General features: G+C 42.2%; 1 protein-coding gene across 2 annotated transcripts; it reads left to right on the forward strand.

Moving 5' to 3' along the window:
* The first annotated feature begins 754 nt into the window (after positions 1-754).
* On the forward strand, positions 755-21,563 carry LOC130124581 (casein kinase I-like). Of its 2 annotated transcripts, none has more exons than XM_056293995.1 (11): positions 755-857; positions 8,547-10,024; positions 11,037-11,106; positions 11,420-11,568; positions 12,391-12,625; positions 12,988-13,073; positions 15,211-15,295; positions 16,115-16,263; positions 16,589-16,672; positions 19,500-19,606; positions 20,316-21,563. In XM_056293995.1, the coding sequence occupies exons 2-11, from the start codon at positions 9,767-9,769 to the stop codon at positions 20,368-20,370; spliced, it is 1,278 nt and encodes a 425-aa protein (XP_056149970.1). In that variant the 5' UTR covers positions 755-857; positions 8,547-9,766; the 3' UTR covers positions 20,371-21,563. The 2 variants fall into 2 exon arrangements, with proteins under 2 accessions (XP_056149970.1, XP_056149971.1); XM_056293996.1 differs by having other exon boundaries at positions 16,118-16,263.
* The last annotated feature ends 2,501 nt before the right edge of the window (positions 21,564-24,064 follow it).

Below are 24,064 nucleotides of genomic sequence, written 5' to 3' on the forward strand. Positions count from 1 at the left end.
CGCCCTGAGGCGTGAAGGAGCTGATATGCTTAAGCGCGGGGACACACATTCAGATTATTGCTCTGTATAAGATAGATCATACTATGAATTACAACAATTTTCCAAGGAATACATTTTCTCATGAATATTTGAGAAAAAGAGAAACAAAGTGTGTGCAACACTGTATGATGATGTTAGAGATCAGCGCAAAGACACACGCTGAACAAATGAAAAATATAACTATTGTTAAAAATAGTTTTTATTAATGTTGCTATTTTGACTATAGCTGATCTTTTGTTTTGCTGCTTGATCTCCTTTTGACTGCAATCTCAAGGTCCTCCTACTGCAAATACTGAGACACACAAGCACGACACGACACCGTGTACATTGCATTTATTTATACGTACAATTTCATCACATCAACTGATCAGAAATCTGATATATTCAGCAAAAAGTTACACTTTTTTCTTGTTCGACAAAGACAGACTGGGATTGAGAGACCATGGAAAGGACAGGGGAAAAACAGCAAAGAAAAAAAAGTTTCTTATCAAAGCAAGAGATGATAAATGTCCATAACTGGTTGATTGCTCGCACCAGTCGTCCCGTCTCCATTAATAAAACAGTGTGCGCTTCCCTCCGCCGCTTGCCACGACCAGTTTCTCTTCATATTTTCAGAGGACATGTACGCCAAGACCACACGCCCGACACAACCGCACTCCACGTCGTTAACGCAAAATGCGTTGGAGTCATTGGCGAGGCTTTTCAGCTGGTTAGCTAAACATACAGAGAAAAGAAATGAGCAAGAAAAATGAAGCAAAGACACTGAGAACTGTGCACTCCTGGCTGAAAATTCGGGGACGTCAAGTAAAAACGGTCGGGTAGGTAGATGTTTTATGCACGACCTTACACATTTGGTTGAGCCGAACTATGTTTATGAATGGTTGGCTGTGTGGGTAGAAAATTAACGTTAGCCAGCGGTAGCTAGTTAGCTAAGTAGCTAAAGTGTTAGCCTTTAACGACTACAGCCGGAGATGCTAATTGCTAGTAGCTAGCGTTAGGCAGCCTCAGTTTAGCTTCTTACTATTACTTGGCTACTGGCTTTGCTGTTGTTTGTTAAGCACAGCATCACACGCCACTTGTCTAAACGACTCTCTCTGCATTACACTGCATTTCTAGCTTCCCCCACACGTCCATACGTTAGGAGAACGTTACCTTAGAGTTGTAAAAAAGCCAGTAAATTTAGCATTGTGGAGAGAGGCTAAGGCCAAACACATTTGGACCACCAGTCGACCATCAAACTACTGTGGCCTAACGTTAGTTCCCTGCGTTACCTAGCTTGACTGATGGCTTGATATACTATTTCAATTTCTAAAACAGGCGGACTAGGTGGCCACGGCAGACGTATATGTGGCAAGCTAACAGTTGACTGCTGCCCGACTTGTGAAATTAGCTGCGATCGTATGAACTAACGCTAATGCTACGTATAAGGCACTCAAGACTTATTTAGAAATTCAGCCCCTTGCCTAATCACCAATCAACCCTTCATCAGATCCTAACAGCAAGACACTTGATCTCCCAGGCTAATTTTCACACTGAAGTGAACATATTCACCTTTCATTACCAATGCCACTAGGACAGAGAGGGGCAGTGGTCCGGTGGTGTGCGTTGGGTGAACCCAGGCCATGTTGGTAGCTTGGTAAGTTTAGTGAAAGAATTCCTTAGGTGCCTCACACTGTTTCCTTAGAATGCATTTTTAAACTATGTTCAAGAGTTTCAATCTCCAAAGGGGTAATTGCTGCTGAAAATGAAAGTACTCAAAGCACTTTAAGTTGATTTGGGGAAAAGTGTCCCATCAAATTTTATTTATTATGCCTTGCATTTATTGTTTGACAATTTGTCTTATTGAGGGTGACGTCATCGTTGCTTAAAGTGATCCCTGTGCATGTGTTGATTTTTGTTTTCCATGGATATCGTTACTTAGTAGTGCAGGGAAATATTTATACATTCTTTTGACAGTCCCAGAAAACTGGTTTGTCTGGAAATTTGACATTATATGGGTGGTCGTTGAGAAAGGGATGTGGCATCATTTTGGAATAGAATAGGTAGAATTTGAGTCCATTTGTTGCAATTTAAAAAACCGTGAATTACTCTGCATTGATGTAACAAAGCAAAGGCCCAGACATTACTTCTGACTTAACTATACATATATGAAAACTAGTATGAGAGACTGCATTTTCATTATGTTACGTAGGGACATAGAAATTATCAGGGGCACAGGGTAAAGGATCATTAATTGAAAACTGCTAAATGACAAGTTTTGATCTTGCAAGCCATTCTTGGTAACACTTTAGATTACAGCCCGCAACGTACAGCGTAATTACTCTGTAGTTACAGTGTAATCTTTTCCACTAATGACTCCCCAGTACAGTATGTACCAATGTAGGTACTGGGGAACAAGATGTGAAGTTATGGAATTAGGGAGTAACAATTTGGGATCTTACAAAGAACTTATATTGTAGTTATTACTTTACTACTAGGTATCTTTTCTATTATATGACCTACTGAGCAATAATCTGGATGTTTGGAAGGAACTTAGATTAAGAGATAATTTATACTATAGATATTATTTAACTACTGGGTGCCTATCTATGAATACAGAGTACAGTATGACCATAAAACTGAACAAAAATCTAGATGTTTCAGGGAAGATGGAGTGATGACTGCTGCATCACTTCATAAATCTGATGTGCTTTTATTTAAAAATGACCTTAATACCAACACACAGACAAAATGATATTGTTCCTTTATAATGTTGGGGTACTTTAAATAATCGATCTAAAGAAGATGATAGAGGAAATGAAGAGGGCAAACAGGCTGTTTCCTATCAAAAATAAGTTTAAATGTTAAAGCAGCTGTAGACAACTTTTAACCCCCCCCCCCCCAGCATTTCCAAGTGTTTTTATTATTGGCGCTACTGTCGCAAAGACAACCAGATCGCTTTCCAGCTGGCTACTGTTCGAAGCAAGAAACAACCATAAAAATTCCAATTTGAACTAGAAACCCCATCTCAGTGCTATGATAAAGACAGGGTAAAACAACCGGTAGTATTAATAAGTAGGCAGGTTGTGTAACTTTCTGATCCAGTAAAAAGAATGCCAACTGAATGTCGGTTTGGAACCCACTCATGTCCTGGGTGTTATATTGAACTCTGTTTCCCCGTTGAGATCTGTTTCCCCCTAGCCAGAGTTCAATACAACACCAGGATGCATGATTAACCTTAACTTAACCTCAACCTAACCTTAACCTAACCCTAAGCTTAACCTAATGCTTACTTTAACCTAATCGTAACTGTTAGCTAACCTGTTTCCATGCGAGCGCTTTCGTCTGGCTTGGGGGAAATGGATCTCGACGGGGAAACAGAGTTCGATACAACACCGGAGCTGGCTCCATCGAGTGAATGCCCGTCTGAGGTTCACGCTTTTTTCTCTTTTTTTTTTTTACCTCTGTTTCTGTCACTCTCCCTCTTCGCCTTAGCCTCCTTCAATCAGCGGAGTTCTTTTTCTCTTGCCGGGTAGTTTCCTCTGTCACTTTGGTTGTTCCACCATCCGTCATTTCCGCTACTGGGGACAGCTACCGATAGTTATTGGGGGGGGCACCCTCCTCTTCCTATTCTGGTCGCATAATGGTTCATGCACTTCTTTTTTATCATAAATTGAGCCTTAATTTTCCCGTGTGGTCATACCTGGTGGCAGAAAGAAAGCAAGGCTTATAGGGAAACAACCTAAATGCCAATGTTGTCATTATCCTTTAGCCATTACAACGTGCAATCAACGTTAATTATAATAATTAATGATAAGTTAAAGCAAAAAAGTTGTCTTCTGCTGCTTTAATTCATTGCGATATATTTTTTATGTTCCTTTTGTGTTGTATTCTGTGCTTTTAGTTGAATACTTAGATTTTGATATTTGAATATTTGTACTTTTTCATTAACCCATTAAGACTGGGTATGATGCTTACATGCTTCTCCCTTTAGAGCCGGATGCAATGTGAGCGCGTTTTAGACAGATGAACTGCATCGTGATTCACTGAAATGTGAAGCAGAGAAGGTTGCTTTTGCTGACTTGACTTGGCTGTGAAGGCATAAGAGCCAAAGGAGGGGGGTTGTGGTCAGATTATCAGCTGCCCATACACTGGGAAATCTGCTTCTGTGTTGTGATTGGTCGGCACAAAAAATTTGATCCATCTCTGTTTCCTGCAAGTTAGCAGCATACCTAAATAACGGGGGTAGAAGGTGTGTGTTGGACTGTGGAACACATTTTATTATTTGATAAATGGATTTGTTGAACACTTGTTTGACAGTTGTTTGGTCAAATTTTAATTGGACTTTGGCCTGCATATTTTTAACATTTCATACAGCTAGGTAATAATCTAACTAATGCTTTTTCTCTTTTTTTTAATCAAAGGTAAAGGCTCCAATTTACAGCAACATTAGGTGACTCTAACCCCATATGCTTATTGCTAGTTTTGCTAGTTTGCTTATTGCTAGTGTGCACGGCGGCTGCCCACTTAATAATACATAATACATATTATTAATATGTATAATAAATAGTATAATTTTTATATACATATATTTCTATAAAATATCAAGGGAGTCAAGTAAATCCTTTATGCATGACAAGGCAGTAAATGGTATGTCCTTTCCCGAGTAACTTTATTGACAGCTGATGCTTGCTTATGGCATGAAACAGGCTTGTACATTGTCTCATAAAGAATTTACTTGACTCACTGGATTATTTTGCTCCTTATTTGTTGAACACTTTCACTACCGTTGAGTGTTTCTTTTAACAAAGTTTTACATATATATATAAAAACTTGATTTTTTATTATTTCCAACATGTCTGGGTACAGCCACCGTTTCAGACGCACTGTGACTACCACTGAGGTGTTGCAGTATTTACAGGCATTGGACAGCGGCGATTTTAAATTGTTTGAAAAATAGTATTAAAGTTGTTAAAATGTTAATTTGTGTGTGAGTGTGTCTGCCTGTATGTCTGCCCTGTGATGGACTGGCGACCTGTCCCGGGTGTTTCCCCACCTTCCGCCCAATGAGCGCTGGGATAGGCTCCAGCACCCCGCGACCCTAATAGGATAAGCGGCTTGGTTAATGAATGAATGAATTAATAATAGATGTAGTGATATTAATCATTGTAGTTCACTAACAGACTTTCAGTGATTGACAGCAATAAATCTACATAAACCAGAACTGTCAACATTAAGCATTTTGCATTGCAGCACAGCATTAAAAGGAATTTTACTAAGGTTCAACATATGACTTAATCTGGCTGGACCATCCCTTATAAAGCCACTACATGGGAAACACTTCAGCCATGTCATGTGCACTCCTCTGAGGAGTTGTATTTTTATTTACTGAGAAGTATATGAAAAATATGATCATAGAGACACATTGTTACCATCTAATTCTGGTTCAGTTATGGGTCAAGTCCAGTGGATTCACAAGTAAAATGCCTAAATCCAGGGTTTGTTTGCAATTTAGAAAACCATAATACAGTTAAAGTAAAAATAGGTCATTGTGATTATGTTCTGGGTGGACATTTTGCCCTACACCACAGAGGCTTTAGGGCCATGTTTTTGCTTTTTATAACATTAGCGCTGGCCTCATTGTTTTCAGTCATATTCAGTGTTATCCACTGTCTCAGGCACCTCCACTATTCACTCTTTCAGTGTTACCTTCCTCTCTATCCTTCTGTATTCTTAACGAAATTAGACTTTATTTTGATTAGGCCTGTACCTTAGCAGTGTAAAAATTGGACACTGCTGAGAGCAACCTGTACTTCTGTATATCAATGAAGTGAAAAAACAGTGATTTAGCCTGTCAAAGTTGTGGACAAGTATCAACTCTGATCAGTATTTGATCTTAGTGACTTGTTGAAAGACGTATGAGCTCCATCAAATCAGTGATAAGAACATTTTAGAAATGAAAAAGTTGCATTATATTTTGTAATGACAAGTGGGCCGCCCAATCTAAGCTTAGAGAGAGGGAGAGTGGCTGTAAGACTATATGGTAGGTCTCACACTACAGTCAACAGAGGCAGACATGATTATGAAATACATACAAACGGTACTAGTTAAAAGTTTGGACACGCCTGATTGAATGCATGTTTTTCAAAATCTTGAATTTATTGCCTATTTCTTTCCTTTTTTTTGTTGTTGGATTTTTCCCCCTTTTTCTCCCCAATTGTACCTGTACAATTACCCCACTCTTCCGAGCTGTCCCAGTCGCTGCTCCACCCCCTCTGCCAATCCAGAGAGGGCTACAGACTACCACATGCTTCCTCCAATACATGTGGAGTCGCTAACCGCTTCTTTTCACCTGACAGTGAGGATTTTCGCCAGGGGGACGTAGTGTGTGGGAGGATCACGCTGTTCCCCCCAGTTCCCCCTCCCCCCCAAACAGGCACCCCGACTGACCAGAGGAGGCGCTAGTGCAGCAACCAGGACACATACCCACATCCGGCTTCTTACCCACTGACACGGCCAATTGTGTCTGTAGGGACGCCTGACCAAGCCAGAGGTAACACGGGGATTCGAACTGGCGATCCCGGTGTTGGTAGGCAATGGAATAGACCGCTACGCTACCCAGATGCCCCTCATTGCCTATTTCTAAATTTAATTCCAAAATAACTTTAAATTTAAAAAATATTCATTTCGAAAATGATCCCCAACCAAACAAGCTGTTTCATTCAGTACGTAAGTAAAATTTAGTAAAAAAGATAAAGAAAAACTCTTCTATGAGTAGGTGTGTCCAAAGTTTTGACTGGTACTGTACATACATGCATAACTACATATGTATTATGTAAATACATATGCATACATGCATTTTACATTATTTTTCAGTAAATACACGTTTGACATCACAAACGGAAAAATGTAATGCAACATCGGCCACCTATACCTATTACACACACATTGCACACACATTACACACACATTATCACTTGCTGCCTTGTTAAAGAATGTTTGTTGAAACATTTTTGTGAAGGCTGAGAGACAAGAATGGAGGAAAGTGGGTGTAAGAAGGGGAAGACAATAACTCTGAAGACATGGGAAGGGGCAAGATGGTTGGAGAGTGTGGGACAAGGAGTGGAGGAGGGAGGAAAATTGAATGTAAAGCAGAGGGAAACAGGAGAAGAGAGAGAGTGGGAGAGAGACAGAGGGAGAGAGAGTAGAGTTGGATACAGTGTTGTGATTTGAAAGACAAATCAGAAATCCTAGTGTACTTTTCCTGTGGTTCCGGGCTAACATATGTCCTGTTTATATCCAGGGCGTTTTATGATTTTTATTCATTTCATCCATCCATCCATTATCCAAACTGCTTATCCTGCTGTCAGGGTTGCAGGGATGCTTGGAGCCTATCCCAGCAGTCATTGGGCGGCAGGCGGGGAGACACCCTGGACAGGCCGCCAGGCCATCACAGTCATTCATTTCATCTTAAGAATTTGTATTTCCGTAAAAAAATTGATACTGGACCTGCCCTCCTTACATGCTTTGCTATTAACAATGACACCCATGTTTACCGATCGTTTTCGGGAAGCTTGCCCCCCCCCCCAATATTTAGATTTTAAATGTAAAAATTTCTGTGGATCCTTTGTAGCCAAATGGCTGGAGGGCATACCACATGGTCGCAACTGTCAGCGGTTCAAATCCAGCCCATGACCTTTGTTGCATATCCTCTCTCTCTCTCTCTCTCTCTCTCTCTCTCTCTCTCTCTCTCTCTCTCTCTCTCTCTCTCTCTCTCTCTCTCTCTCTCTCTCTCTCTCTCTCCCCGTCTCTCTCTCTGCCTCCCCTCTCTTTCCCCCCTCTCTTTCTCTCTCTCTCTCTCTGCCCCCCCTCTCCCCCCCCCCTCACTCTCTTCCATTACCCGTCTGCCTCCACTATCTAATAAAGGTATAAAACATACCAAAAAAAAAAAATTCTGTTGATAAGGTGCCTTTATTAAGTATTGCGGTTTTATTTTCTGAACACGAAAGGCGATGTGTGGACGCTTGTCTTTTCTACCTAATTTCAGTTCTCCACTTGAGGACAAAACTTGGGTTGGAAAATAAAATGTCATTGCTTATTATTTGCTTAGTTTGAATAGAAAGATTACTGGCCAAGGACAGTGTGTACTGTTGGTCAGTGGCTCTGTAAAAAAAATACCTTGTTGAGCAGATCGTCTTGACACATTTTGTTGACAATTAATTGTGCAGCAACAAGCCTATCACCAACAGGATCAGTCTGTCCCAGAACTGTAATTGATGGCTGCATGCCCGGGGGCTGCTAGTGTCCTCATATGTCTAGTAATATGGATTAATAGGCCTGGGTTCCAGAGCGGCAGCATAAATTTCTAATTTTGCAGCATTGGTCTGAGCAGCTTAGAAAGTCCTAGCAAGATATGTAGTCCTTGTACTGTTTCACTGCACTGAACAAGTAATTTTGAATGGCACTTCAGTTATTATAGAATTCATGAAATTTTAATCAGCTTAATTTATTATGTCTCTGTCTTGCAGGTGCTTGATAGAATCTTCAGTACACGTCACACTTTAAACCAACGACCAAAGTTTGACCCAGTGTTACATTGGACCAAACCATTGGGTGCCAAGGGACCAGCAAACGGAGGAGCACCTGTTGTAAAAACAACCAACTGGCTACCTGTCTTTTCAACTTTCCTGCTTATCAGACACACTGATTGACTTATTAACGGAAAGACAGACCTATGGTCATAAGTGAGAGGGGATAAGTATTTACTTATACCCAGAGAATAGATGGTAAAAAGGGAAGCTCAGAAACCCTTAATTGTTTTGTTAACGTCGACATATTTTCAGCTGTCGAAACGTGTTTGGGGGCGGGGGACGTCTGGTCTACTGGGCTGTAACCTTCCAATACTAATATTATCCATTTAATTATCATCAGATAGTTTGTGGCTAAATGTGCATGGGTGTTGCGCTAACGAACTGGAATGGTTGATTGGTTGCTTGAGTGTGAAGCTAGCATAGCCTGCTAGCTACATGTAGCATTATAGTGAGCGGTCGGCAAGTAACACATGGTGACAGATCGAGTCATACTCCTCCCCTCCATCTCCATCCCTGGCCCCTACAGGGGGGCTATATACTTGTTTAGCTGGTAATACTGCCCCTTCCCCCTTCCATCCATCCATTCATCTATCCATTCATGCATGCATTTATTCTTTTGTCCACAAATCTACCATTCAAGCAATAGTTAGGCATGTTGCTGGTATTCTGTGTTTTTCCTCGTATCTGATACTCAGACTGTTAAGCCCATTAGAAATTTATCTCTCCACCTCTCCATCTGTTGCCTCATTACATTTTTTCAAGTATAGGTCCAACCCTGTCCCCTAGCCACAATTTCCCGCTTTAGCCTCTTTAGCCCCCAGGCCAGCTTCTAACTGTAGCCCCAACTTCAACCCTAGTCCTCATCACTACAATAACAACAGCTTGGATCATCCTAGCCTAGTCATAGCCTTTTCCCTCAGACTCAGTCCTTTCTCTGAAATTTGACCCAGGTTTGTCACAGTCCCATCTCAATTCATCTCAACCCCCTACCCCCCCACCCCTTAAGTAGAGCTCAAACCCCAGCCTAATTCTCTGGCCCAGGTCTAACCAAGCCCAACCTAGTGATCAGCACTCAGGCCGGCAGGCAGCTGTTTTGCTGGTTGTGTGGGTTGCATGGAATCGGCTTAACCGTGGAGAGGCCAGGCTACCACAAACTGATGGACTTTGACAAGCGGGGAGCAGGGGGAGGAGGAGGTGGGGGCGGTGGAGGAAAGGGGGAGACCGAGGAGGGTAAGAGGATGTCGGGGAAGACGGGGAGTCGGTCAGGCCATAGTGGCCGTAGTGCTGGCTCCAACTCTGGAGTTCTAATGGTCGGACCAAATTTCCGTGTTGGAAAGAAGATTGGCTGTGGGAACTTTGGAGAGCTGCGACTCGGCAAGAACCTGTATACCAACGAATACGTGGCAATCAAACTGGTAAATTCACTCCGTCCTTATGTAGTGTACAGTTTTGTATTGTTACCCCTTGTACTTGCCTACTACAAGGCTACTTAAATCTTTATTTATAGGTACAAAACAACTTTCTTATGAACATACTGCAGAATGTGAAAGATCATTATTGTGGACACAGTATTGACCATACGTTAATTATATTTGGGTAAATCAACCACTGCTGCCTTACAAAATGTTATTTTGAGTGCTGTGGTGTACATAGTTAGCATTCATACGTGAAGCTTCTGTTTACTGCAGTTTTTCAAAAAGCAAATATTTAGTGTTACCAGGCACTGATGGAGTGCCAGTGGTCAACTAGTTGTTTGTTTATTTTGGCTGTGCTAGTTAAAGTGTCAGCATATCCTGAGTAGAGACCATGAATTTGAATTGTGCTTGATATGTGAAGGGGTATTTAGCTGTGGGGTGTATTTGCTCCACAAAACAACTGATAGTTGGTAATATAATGATTAGCTTATTCTGCTGTAATGTGTAAACAAACGTTTATTTCATTATCCTGTTTGAATTTTGTGTACATTTTGTTTTTCAATGCGTTGCATATTTTTGTCACTTTAAAAAAATTAAACTCCTGTCAGGGTTATATTTAACAAAAGCCATATAATGAATTGATCTGTTGTTAAGTCAGTGCACTATGACGGTGCTGAAGATGCTTTGGGGGGAATGTCCAAACCAAACTGGAAGGGTTTTCTCCAATAATAAGGTTTCACATTAGTATGCTGGCTGGGATGAAAGGGCTCACATGAGAAAGAGATGTGGAGAAGGTGGTTGTTGGCTTGAAGTATAAAAGTCATGTTGCCTTTATTAGCTTTTTATCAGGCCCAGATAACGAAGGGACAAAATAAAGTTACACAAAACGTTGACGGTCTGTCTGTGTGAGTCTAAGCTCATTTGTATTTTTCCATCACTACCTCTTGATATTTACAGGAATGAGAATTCTAAGCATCGATTAACATGATCGGGTGATCTTCTTTGTTTCTAGGAGCCAATCAAGTCTCGGGCCCCCCAGCTTCACCTGGAATACCGGTTCTACAAACAACTGGGGAGTTCAGGTGAGAGTGTCCTTTGAGACCTGAGTTTTTTAAATCGGGATTGTGCCAACAATGAGCTGACGGGGGGCCAGAACTTTGCAGGTGCTGGTTAAGTCCCTGTGTCATTTATTCTTTGTTTACATTAGGTATGAAATGAAGATGTACTTTTGTGTTATTTTTGTCTGCTTAGCTGTGTGTGTGTTTGTCAGAGTGTGTCTTAGTGCATATACATAGCTTGCATGTGTGTGTTGGTGCATGTCTTTGCCTGCCTCTCTGACTAACTCTTACTGTCTCTGTCTTTTGTTTTCTCCTCCATCTCTCTCCTTTTATGTAGAGGGTGTACCTCAAGTGTTTTACTTCGGGCCTTGTGGTAAATATAACGCCATGGTCCTGGAGCTGCTCGGACCCAGCTTAGAAGATCTGTTTGACCTGTGCGACAGAACCTTCTCCCTCAAGACAGTGCTCATGATAGCCATACAGCTGGTAAGACACGCATAAGTCTGAATATTTTAGCAAACTTTTTCAATGGCATTCATTTATGTTGTTGTATTCTGCTATTCTGTTGTATTTTTTAATCACTATCTATTTTTCTACAACTTTTTGTAGTGATGTGGACTTTTTTTCAGCTTTGCACATAACACTGATGGAGTTCTTTGAATTCTTTTGTTCATTGTTTATTCCTCACGTTGTAAGTCTGTCTCAACTGCCGTCTTATTGTTTCCTTAAATACATAACAAAATGTTTTCAGTTTACCTTTTTCATATGATCTGGATGGTTTTTTTTTTTCTTTTTTCAAAAGTTGTATAATAGAGGGGCGTCCGGGTGGCGTAGCGGTCTATTCCGTTGCCTACCAACACGGGGATCTCCAGTTCGAATCCCCGTGTTACCTCCGGCTTGGTCAGGCGTCCCTACAGACGCAATTGGTCGTGTCCGCAGGTGGGAAGCCGGATGTGGGTGTGTGTCCTGGTCGCTGCACTAGTGCCTCCTCTGGTTGGTCAGGGCGCCTGTTTGGGGGGAGGGGGAACTGGGGGGAATAGCATGATCCTCCCACGCACTACATCTCCCTGGTGAAACTCCTCACTGTCAGGTGAAAAGAAGCGGTTGGTGACTCCACATGTATTGGAGGAGGCATGTGGTAGTCTGCAGCCTTTCCCGGATCGGCAGAGGGGGTGGAGCAGCGACTGGGACGGCTCGGAAAAGTGGGGTAATTGGCCAAGTACAATTGGGGAGGCGAAAAGGGGTGGGGGGAATCCAAAATTGTGCAGATGTCTTTCTGTTAATCGTTTACCTTTTTACTTTCATTAGATTACCCGTATGGAGTTTGTCCACACCCGGAGTTTGATATATCGAGATGTAAAGCCTGAAAATTTCCTGGTTGGGCGACCTGGCTCTAAACGGCAACACACCATCCATATCATAGATTTTGGCTTGGCGAAAGAATACATAGACCCGGAGACCAAGAAACACATCCCTTACAGAGAACACAAAAGTCTGACTGGAACGGCTAGATATATGAGCATTAATACACATCTGGGGAAAGGTGAGATGCATTCATCTAAGGACACAAGCACTCACCATTATGTACGGGGTGTGTGTGTGTGTGTGTGTGTGTGTGTGTGTGTGTGTGTGTGTGTGTGAGAGAGACACTGTCAATACAACAGAATATTAATCTCTTAAATATTATTGGAGTACATCTGTGTGGAAGTCCCTGGTCCTTTCAACATTTACCTAAATAATTCCTGTATTGTGGCACTTCACCCTTCCAACACACACACACCCTCCCCTCTGGCTAGCCATTTTCAAGTAAAGAATAACACATAAATGTATGTACAATGCTAAAACATGCGAACACAGTGTCTAGTTACTGTCATTTGACCTGAGATGTTTTCTTTGTCGCTTCAGAGCAGAGCAGGCGGGATGACCTGGAAGCTTTAGGTCACATGTTCATGTATTTCCTGCGAGGCAGCCTACCCTGGCAAGGGCTCAAGGTAAGGAGACATCCGTCCATTCGTTAAGGCTCCAAGTACCTTCGTCTCAATCAATTTCCTATTCTGAAAAGAAAACCGGAAAGTGAAAAATTAGGCTTTTTTTTAATTATCAATGTTTGTAACAATGTTTTAAAAGTGGAAATAGAGCCGTTTTCCATTTTAATTTTGTCCTCAAAATAGAATTTTGTGTCATTTCCTTATTACGGATTATCATATAGTGCGTCAAACACAAAAAAATCCAGTTTTCATCACTACAAAATGCAAAATTGGAGCGATTTTAAATTATCTTTGTAATCAAAAAGATGAACTAAAAGTACATTTTAAAGCCCCACAGCAAAATCCAAACATCGCGGCTCCTGTGGAAAAATATGGCTGCTGGAGCCCTACTCCTGTTTGATAACTGAAAGTGGTTTGACACATGAACAAATTGCATGCAAGTTGTCACTTCAAGGAGTTGACCGAGGTTGTTCTGTGGCAAGTGTTAAAAGACTTTGCTGTAATGTCAAACTCTCGAAGAGGGCAAGATGAACCATCATGCCTAACAGCCCCTTAGATGTTCTAACACTGGCGATCCCCATGTTGGTAGGCAATTAAATAGACCGCCATGCCACCTGGACGCCCGTGATAACAATTCTTAATTTTCTACTGAACACAACTGAAGATATAGCAGGTAGGGCTTCAGGGTTGTAGACTGATGAGGAGACCCGCATATTTGCTTGATATTGCCCGCAGTCTTAACGAGATGCATTCATATTTATTGAATTGATCATATGAATAACCATTCGCAAGAGCGAGCGCTCTTCTGGTAGGCATGCTCGACTGTGTCGGCACCGACGGGTGCATTACGTGTCTCCAGCTCAATACTTGCCCCACATACACAGTGAACCACTATCAAGTGTAGAATTATAAAGTGTAATTATTTTCTTTCTATAAAATCTCTTCTTAACATCACTGATTAGATAATACAACCCAGATAGTAAGAGTCTAGTTAAGACAGGTTATGCACCAAGGAATCTGACTGTATCCGTGTAGTTGTAAGCTGTTTATCTAAATATGCAACAGTAAATGTGTATATCAAAACATGGTTAGTCAAGTAGTTCATTCAAGACAAGCTGCAAGTTAGGAAGGAGATGATGCACAGGCAGACTCGAGCTCACACAGCATTGACTGTGTGTGTGCCTTGTGGCACAGATGGATGGAAAGGCCGCGAAGCAAAAGTTGACCATCTACAAGGTTCTTACAACACACTGAAAGGCACTGAAGGTTATGCCTAATACCCTCACAATGAAATTTGCCCTTCGATGCCTTCACTGCTATGTATGAGCATTTATTTTGCACTGTCACGATGACTTAAGGCGGCCTCAGACCACAATAGAAACGCCGGTGACTGACAGCACCCAGTGGCTTTGGCGTTTCAGTGCATGTACACTCTGGACGCGCCTGACAGGCAAGATCCAAGCATTCTTCTTCTCTGCTGTGTTTGCCTGTAGTCTAGCTATTGTCAACATGGCTGTAAATTAATTAGCCTATTTATAATTTTGTCCAGTGATCTAAAAAACGAGGATACATTATAGCTGATTTACTTATTCTGTGGTCAGGGATAGATATTTTTAATGGTTGAGCCTTTTCAAAAAAGGACAAAGTAAGAGATGCCCGACCAAGCCGAAGATAACACGGGGATTCGAACAGGGATCCCCGTGTTGGTAGGCAGTGGAATAGACCACTACACTACCCAGACACCCCTATATTTATTCTTTTTAATTGCACTGTTAAAATGTGGCAATACATACCATCTCAGCTTGGGCGCGTGACATTCCTCTCACACAGTTTTCATTTCAGAATAGGAAACTGATTGAGACGAAGGTACACGAATTATTAAGCCAGCTGTTCTGTCTGTCTGGCTTTGTTTCATTCCCTCTTCCTTCCTTCTTTCCTTCCACCTCCATCACTTTCCTTTTTACTTAGACAGCTGTAGTGTTCATGTTTCAAATCTTTGGCATTGAACTGACATTTCATGAACAAGGAAATGTTAAGGAATGTTTTGTTTTTTTTCCAAACAGGTAATGAGTGATGACTATGTAATGAATGTGTTGCACTCTTCTTGTGTGTCTCTTACCTCTTTCACTCTCTGTGTCAGGCTGATACTCTGAAGGAGCGCTATCAGAAAATAGGAGACACCAAAAGAGACACACCGATAGAGGTCCTATGTGAGAATTTCCCAGGTCTGTTGACATGCATACACTTTTGTTATTCCCATTTCTTCATTCATCCTGTCCTTGTCCACGCCTAGAATACAATTTATCTCATCTCATGTTAAGTACAACATGTTCAAACAAGACAAAAATGAACCCAACTGAAACGCTGTGATTTACCGAAGCAACAAATAATCCATCCATTCTGGAAATCTATTTGGCAACTTATTCTAAAAGGTTAATGTGTCAGCAAAGTTATTATAGCAGTTTGGTGATATTATTTTTAAATGTTTTGATATTTCCCTGACAGTATTATTTTGGAAAACCTGGCGGAGTCATTTCACTTTTACTACCAATCAATTTTGAACCATTATTGAACTTTGTAGGTTGATTTAAGAAAAAAGAAACACCTTTACAAGCACAGCTCATGAGAGGGAAGCAAAAGGGGACTCGAGCACAGTCACGCTTGGCCAGACTTACTCTGAAGCTGTTAGGGGTCAAGTAACTTGCTTAAGGGCACCGAGACTATAGCTCCTGAAGGCATGGAGAAGGGTTAGTTATCCACCACACAGTCTGAATTCACCAGGCAGGTCTTGGAATTTGAGCATAGTATCACTAAAATATTGGCTGCTAAATGCTTTTGTTTGTTCTCGTGACAGCCACAAAATTCTCGTTCAATACATGTGTGCACCCTTTGGGTTTCTGCTTGTGTATGTTTGTATTTGTGTTAATTTGCATGTGTGTGTGTGTGTGTGTGTGTGTGTGTGTGTGTGTGTGTGTGTGTGTGTGTGTGTGTGTGTTCATCTGTGTCCGTGCCTGTGTGCCTATTTGTGGACCTGTGTGTAACAGAAGAGATGGCCACCTACCTGCGGTATGTGCGTCGGCTAGATTTCTTTGAGAAGCCTGACTATGACTATCTGAGGAAGCTCTTCACCGACCTCTTTGACAGGAACGGATTCATCTTTGACTACGAATATGACTGGACTGGAAAGCCACTGGTGAGTGTCAGATGGGTGCGTTAGATATGGGTTTAGGCGTTAGGGTTAATGCCTAAGGGTTAAATCACACAGTCAGACTTGTTAACTTTTGTGTTGACCATCAATGTGTCAGTTAATGAGTCTGTCTTTATTTATAGTTGGTAGTTACTGTTTTTGGCCAGTAAACCGTTGCTTAGACAGCCAAAAACTTTCTTTCAAGGCCCTTATGAACAATATGTATTAAATCTAAATAATGTAATGTCTACCTACTATTTCACTGAGTTTCTGTGTGTTTGGTAAAGTAACGGAAAGTTAATTCACTGCACTTCACTTCCTGTGTCTTTAGCCAACCCCTATTGGCCCAGTGGCCAGCGAGACTCCACTTCAGACCAGCAGCAGAGAAAAAGCACCACAGCAGACCAAAAATCAGGTAAACAAATGCATGCACACAACATATAAAGACACACAACAGATGTGCATGCACATTATACACATAACACACACATGCAAATAGATGGACGGTACCAGTCAAAAGTTTGGACACACCTACTCGTAGGGTTTTTCTTTATTTTTACAAAATTTCACTGAAGTACTAAATGTAACAACTTGTTGAGGTGGAGGGGGCATTTGAAAATTATATTTTTTGAATTGAAAATCGTTTTGGAAAGACATTCAGAAATAGGCAATGACTTCAAGAGTTTGAAAAACTTACAATCAGGTGTGTCCAAACTTTTGAATGGTACTGCATATTTAACTCACCATAAGCACATGCGCAGACTTGTACATGCATAAAGGGAACACACAACACACGAATGCAATATACATAGAACCCTCACAAATCTGGATAAAGGTTTTCAAAACTCATTCTGCTTTATTCCAAACCCATAAGTACTTTTGTTTTGCAGGGGGCGAATTGAATTAGGGCGTTTTGGTAGATATCTGGCCTCAGATGTTCTAAGTTAAAGGAAATCTATACGGAGATTTTGTAGCGCCACCTCTTCTCTCTTTGCATGGGTGTTGCACAAATGCTGTCTGCCCTGTGCACTTTTAAATTGTAGATGCAGGTCTCCCCTACGCAGTCTATACTGTACTTGCAAACTTTGGTGCACACCCCCTCTATTGCTCCTCTGCCAAGTACTGACTGTATACTCTCACTTTATTTTCTGTTTCCTCCAACTCACTCCTTACTTCTCCTCACCATTCCACTGGTCACAATTTGTCACTGAATTCCCCACCGCCACACTTTCCTCTGCTTGGCATCCTCCTCCTCCTCCTCCTCCTTCTCCTTTCCTGTTCTCGGTTTTTCCCTGCCTTTCTCTTCTCCCTTCCATGGCAACTCTCTCTTTCCATCTTGCCACTGTTCTTGTCCACCCGTCTCCTTTGCCCTCTTCTTTCCACTGCCACCTCCTCCCTTCTCCCCTCTCTTCCAATTGGCACCCTGTCTCCTCTAGTCTCCAGAGGGGAAAGGCAGTGAGTCCCAGCCGACTCCAGTGACCAATCGAGAGCTGCTGGGCTCCCATCTCACTGCCGATAGGCTGGGAGGGTCTGTCCAGGTACTGGGAGGGAGGGTTAGTTCTGCCGCCTTTCTGTCTGTCTCCGTCTACCTGTCTACTTGCATGTCTTTCCTTGTCTCTACAGTAGGGTCGAACTTTATTTGTTCCATTTAGGAAGGAGATTTTACTCATAATACAAATAATGCAAAAATTATTGACATCCGGAGTTTGTCACAATAAATCTTTATTTAGTGAAGTTTGCTCAGCATGCGTGTATATTTTCAGCAAGGCCTGGGTTCACATCTACAGTTACACATGTTGACAACTGGCAACTTCCCAGTATAGCCATTACTTTGGGGGAAGTGCCTTGCTCAAAGGAAGATTCATAGTAGTTACTGAGTTGGGGGATTTATTTGGGGGGGGCGTGACTTCCTATCATTAGCTTTTCCTGCTGAGATGTTCCCACATTGTCTTGGGATTTAGATTGATAACCCTCTAGTCACAAACACACTATCTCTAGGACCATGAAGTGGTAAGAAAATCCTACAACAGCTGTGCAAAGCAAATACTTAGTTATTTGAAAAATGAATCAGTTCTATTTACATTTTTATTGTTTCAGTTTAAAAATTAATTGAACCCACACCTGCTTCATACATGTGCTTCTCTGGTTGCCCATCTGTCCCGTTACAGAAATCCGCAACTTTTCTCCTTCTATAAATCATTATTTTATCCATCTGGGTAATGGAGTCAGGTTACATAATACTGGCTAGTATCCTTACCAATGGTTTGAGAAACACTCAAGACTCCATATAAAGCTATTCACATTTTTTGGTGGAGTTGCACCAATTGGTGCAGCAGCAAACACGGACATGTTTGAAGTAACTCCAGCAGGAAATTTTATTGAAATGTGATGCTGATGTGGCAATGCTTCTGTTGGACAATCAACTGATGTTGTAGAATAGGGTTACAGTATATTTTAATGACGTTTGTAATACCTTAGACTGCATTAGAATTAGAATGCCATTTTTACAAGGTTGCAGACTATTTACTGGTGAGCTGATGGCACACAAGCGACAATGGCGGCTACACCTTATTTACAGTCCCAAGTATATCGGTTCCAACAGATCTATTTCTCTCTGCCTCCTACACTGAACCATATTGGTACATTGTTCTACTGTAATATTGATTGTCTGTCCAGCAGGATCGACACATCATCACATTTCAAATGGATAAAATAGTGAGAGAAGTTGCCGATTGCAGCTTTAAATTCCAAGTAGTCTCCAGTCTGCCTGCCTGTCCTCCTTACAAGAAAGTGAGACAAAAAGATGGTGATAAAGAGAAATATTTGAGAGGAAAAGCTTACAAACATAGTTGGAGTAGGGCACTGTGAGCAAATATAGATTTTGTAGAGGTGGAGTAGGTATACATCTGGGGCAGAAGGGTGGATATTAGGGTCAGAAACTGTCAATCTAACTTTCAAGTAGTGGCTGTTAAATGAACTTAATAGCACTTGGTAGAATAGGTGAATGTAGCCGTCACAGTGACGGCCTATATCTGATATCCGAACTGGCACTACAAAGAGGTATGAAAAATACTGGGGCCTTTACATTCTTGTTGCTTTTTCAAAAGATGTTTTAACAAGTTCTGGCCCCCTCAGTGTCACTGCTGCTTCAGATGCAGGGTTTTGGTGCTTATGTCTGACCCTGTTTGTATATCTGTCTTCTCACGGCACATGTTCCATCACCTTCCACATCTTGCCCCCAGGTGATGAGCTCCACCAATGGAGAACTGAACACAGACGACCCCACTGCAGGACATTCAAATGCACCAATCACAGCCAACCCCGAGATAGAAGTGGCTGATGAAACGAAGTAAGGACAAACAGAAAGACCAACAACTGCTAATTATCCTAGTAAAAGTAGATTTACCATTATTGGGTGAAACAATTTACTTATTGACATCCCTCTGTACAAAACAACCAAGCAGATTAATATTGGTCATTAACTGTAGAAGAACTTTAGGGGGTGTTCATGTTGAAATGTAAAATTGTCCCTCTGAAGCTAAAGCTTGATTATAAAAAAAAAAGTTCTACAATATAAAAATAAAACACTGGGGCGAGAAGCGTAGCGGTCTATTCCATTGCCTGCCAACACGGGGATCTCCAGTTCGAATCCCTGTGTTACCTTCGGCTTGTTCGGGCATCCCTACAGACACAGCTGGCTGTGTCTGTGGTTGGGAAACCAGATGTGGGTATGTGTCCTGGTCACTGCACTAGTGCCTCCTCTGGTCAGTCGGGGCGCCTGTTCGGGGGGAGGGGGAACTGGGGGGAATAGCGTGATCCTCCCACGCGCTACGTCCCCCTGGTGAAACTCCTCACTGTCAGGTGAAAAGAACATGTATCGGAGGAGGTATGTGGTAGTCTGCAGCCCTCCCTGGATCAGCAAGGGGGGGTGGAGCAGCGACCGGGATGGCTCGGAAGAGTGGGTTATTGACTGGATACAATTGGGGAGAAAAAGAGGGGGGAGAGAATTGTATGTTGTGTGCGTGTGTGTTTGACATGCATGGGTTTGTGTGTTCCAGGTGCTGCTGTTTCTTCAAGAGAAGGAAGAGGAAAGTTCTCCAGAGACACAAGTAAAAACAGAGACAAGGGCTACATGGCTATCTTTTCCTCCCTGTCCATCAGCTCTTGTTCTCTCTCCAATTCATCCTGCGCTTTAACACCATCTCCTTTTCTTCCTCCCCCCCTACTGTTAGAAGTTTTATGAGTCTACCAATGGCTGGCTGGTCTGTCGAGGACTGACTGGCAGACGGCAGCACAGACATACAGCAGAATGTGTTTTCTGTCTTAATGGGCTGGAGTGTGGCCTGCTACCTGCAAGCCCACAGCCCTCTTGTCTAGACTGCACCACTAGAAGCGTGCAGCAATACGTGTTTGCTGATCCGTCAAGCTCTGGGACCTTAGTGGACCTTTTGGTGTCTGTCGACCGGCAGTGCTAGCAGTGACCACTGCGGGTCTTCGATAGACTGTGTATTTATGATTTTCACATTGTTGAACGCAAACAAAACTGGACCAACTCAAACTGGAGTGGGGAAAAGCTGACCACAGAAATGGTGAGCCTCTTGGTTGTCTGGCTAAAATGGCTTTTCAGCCAGGGGGACTGAGTGTCAGTTAGTCTGAGGCTGGAAGACTGGTTTACTGGAGAACTGACTTGTTTCGTGGTTTTTTGCCGACTGACTGGTTCATTAGGCAAACAGAAAATTGAGAATGTATGGACAAAGAAGAGGACTAGTAAACAGTGGAGAAGAAGAGGACAAATAATTGTGACTTTTAGACCACATAATATATGCAGAGACACACACAGTCACACGTGCAGAAACATGTTGAACACTTTTTGGAGCTTGCCACCAAGAGACTTCATTATAAGTTTGCAGCTCCCACACAAAGTGATGTTTTTATTCCCCCAAGATCCAAGGAGATAACTGTGGAGCGCCTCTGTCTATTTCCTGCAAAGTTTGGGCTGAGTGTATATCCTGGAGTCACATTCACCCTGCAATGAAGATTTCACAATGACTGAAATCAAAATTTAGGAAAAAAAATCTGTCTAAATTCTATGCTTTTACATTTTATTTGTAACTAAAAAAGGAACCTTTCTTTCTGCTCTCTTTTTTGAGTTGTTCAAAAGCACTTTGTGTTTTTAGTAGCTTCTAGTGTGTTCCTTAGAATTTGATTTTTTTTTTTAATATCTTGTGTTTTTAATTTTCCGTTTTGTTTGTCCTCTCGCTTTGAGTCAGGAAGCAAAGTCAGCCAGATAACTCCATTAAAGAGAACCAACAAAAGAAAAAAATCTACTGTTTCATTGTTTTGTTTTTACCGGGTAATATAAGGGAACTTTTGAACCTTGATTAGCACTGTAGTATTGAAGACAGCAGTGGACACACAGTTGTCTTACCTGTAGAGACTACCACATGCTGCTAGCTGTAAAAATTAGTTCAACTGAATTTTAATTCAAGGTACAATGGTCTTTTTTGTTGTTGTATGATTTGGTAAATAGAGGGTGGCACGATGGTGCAGTGGTTAGCACAGTCACCTCAGCAAGAAGGTCCTGGGTTCAAAGCCGGGGGTTGTCCAACCTTGGGGATCATAAAGTATTCTGATTCTGAATGATCCCAGGTCATCCTCTTTGTGGAGTTTGCATGTTCTCCCCGTGTCTGCGTGGGTTTCCTCCTGGTGCTCCAGTTTCCTCCCACAGTCCAAAGGCATGTAGGTCAGGTGAATCGGGCATACTAAATTGTCCCTAGGTGTGAATGTGTGTGTGTGTGTGGTGGGGGGGGCTGTGATGATGTGATGAACTGGCAGCCAGTCCAGAGTGTCTCCCCGCCTGCCGCCCAGTGACTGCTGGGATAGGCGCCAGCATCCCGCGACCCTGAGCAGGATAAGCGGCTTGGATAATGGATGGATGGCAAATAGACAGGATGTTAGGCTTTTTTAAACTTTGAACACCAGGTGAGGATGGCACCGACCAGCTGGTGACTGTCCTCTGAATGCTGCCCCGGTTCCTTCAGGCAACCCTTCACTTCCCTCTCTGCCACATAAATGGCAAAATATGTATTGAAAGAGCAATATGTGCCACACTAGAAACAGAATGAGGTACCAGTTTCACCAGTTTGTATCATTTGATACAACTCCCTTCAAAGAAACCACTGAGATAACTGGTCTTTTCTTTTAAAGTGCCTCTTAATTTGAAACCTAGCAGGTTTGACTCTTACTTAGTGTGTTATATTCTTATTACAACCTAATGTCAGTAAACAGATCAGTACATTGTCCGATATACTAAAGTTAACATCAATATAACGTATCATTAAGGTGTGTCACAATGTAACCATCAGTGTAATAGATATTAACTGATGAACAAATATTGTTAATATCTCAGAGCACAAGGCGCTGCAATTTTTTCTCAACAGGAAAGATATGTAAATATTTCTCTCATTTAGGTATGCTGCTGCATCCTTTGCGGTCGGGTAAAGTTTTATATAGTTGACACCCCCCCCCGCCCCCAAGTTGAGTAAATGGAGAATCAAAGAATTTTCTCCAAAGCCACAATTTTGGTAAATTTTTCAAGTACTGGGAGGAAAAAAAAAAGAATAATACAAATACATTGCTGTTGATGGCAAGGTTGAAATCACAGCCTTAAGGATAACCTGACAGCGAGTCTATACCGTACATTATATGCCTCGGTTTCAGATCCTCGTGCCTTGAGCTCATCAGCAGGGCGAGGATGTGTCTCGGGTCAGTATCATACATTTATTCTGTGCAGAAAGTTGCATTCAAGGTCTGCCTTTCCAGAGGAAATGCTCAGGATTTCCCTTCGTCACCTATCTGAAGCCCCCAGGGAGGGGACCTCTGTGTGCTGAAAGACATCGTCTATCTGCTAGATGGAGATGCGGTATCAGTGCTGGACAACTCAGAGCTATGAAATAGAGGACTGCTTGGTTTTACCAGTGTGGTGTCCCATCACATCCTGTCCAATCCCACAGATCTTTTGACTTCCTGCCAAATGAAGGCAGATTATTTGCAGGGCATTGCACCATTTTGCAGAAGAATACAATGAAATATTTGCAGTGTGCATAAACCTGATAACATACTTTGAAGTAAAAGTTAGAAATTAAAGAGACATTTAAAGAAATGCATGTGGTGTCAAACGAGACTGTGACTGGCCGACTAGTTTTTGCAAGTTATGCAATCGTGGCTGCAAAGGCTGACATGGATGAAGGTATTTGACATATTTTCAGCGTCTTTTGGATTAAGGGGGAAATAAAATTGAGATTTCCCCTCTTTTGTGGTTCCCCTAGAGATGTCTTGTCTCAAAAGGCTGGCCCCCATGAGGCCTTTGCCATAGCTTTCGGTCATCAAGCATTTCTTCTCACCTCACAGTTGCAGACAGTTGACACCATTGCTTCGTGGGTTATTTGAAGTTTTGAGCAACGTGAACGCCTTTGAAATGAACTCACTGCCTTTTCCGGTGTTGTAGAATTTTCCGAGTCTCCCCCACAAAATCTGACTCCCCTTGGTGTGAGGCTAGGCTAGGTTAGGCTAACGACACGGTGGCTCAATGATTAGCGCTGTCGCCTCACAGCAAGAAGGTCCTGGGTTCGAACCCCAGGGGTCGTCCCAGGTCGTCCTCTGTGTTCTCCCCGTGTCAGTGGTGGGTTTTCTCCGGGCGCTCCTATTTTCCCCACCATCAAAAAGACATGCATGTTAGGGTTAATACTCCTGTCTGTGCCCCTGACCGAGGCAATGGAAAGACGACCTGGAGTTGGTCCCTGGGTGC

Source organism: Lampris incognitus, chromosome 14 (genome assembly GCF_029633865.1).
Source record: "Lampris incognitus isolate fLamInc1 chromosome 14, fLamInc1.hap2, whole genome shotgun sequence".
In the NCBI taxonomy this organism is placed as follows: Eukaryota; Metazoa; Chordata; class Actinopteri; order Lampriformes; family Lampridae; genus Lampris; species Lampris incognitus.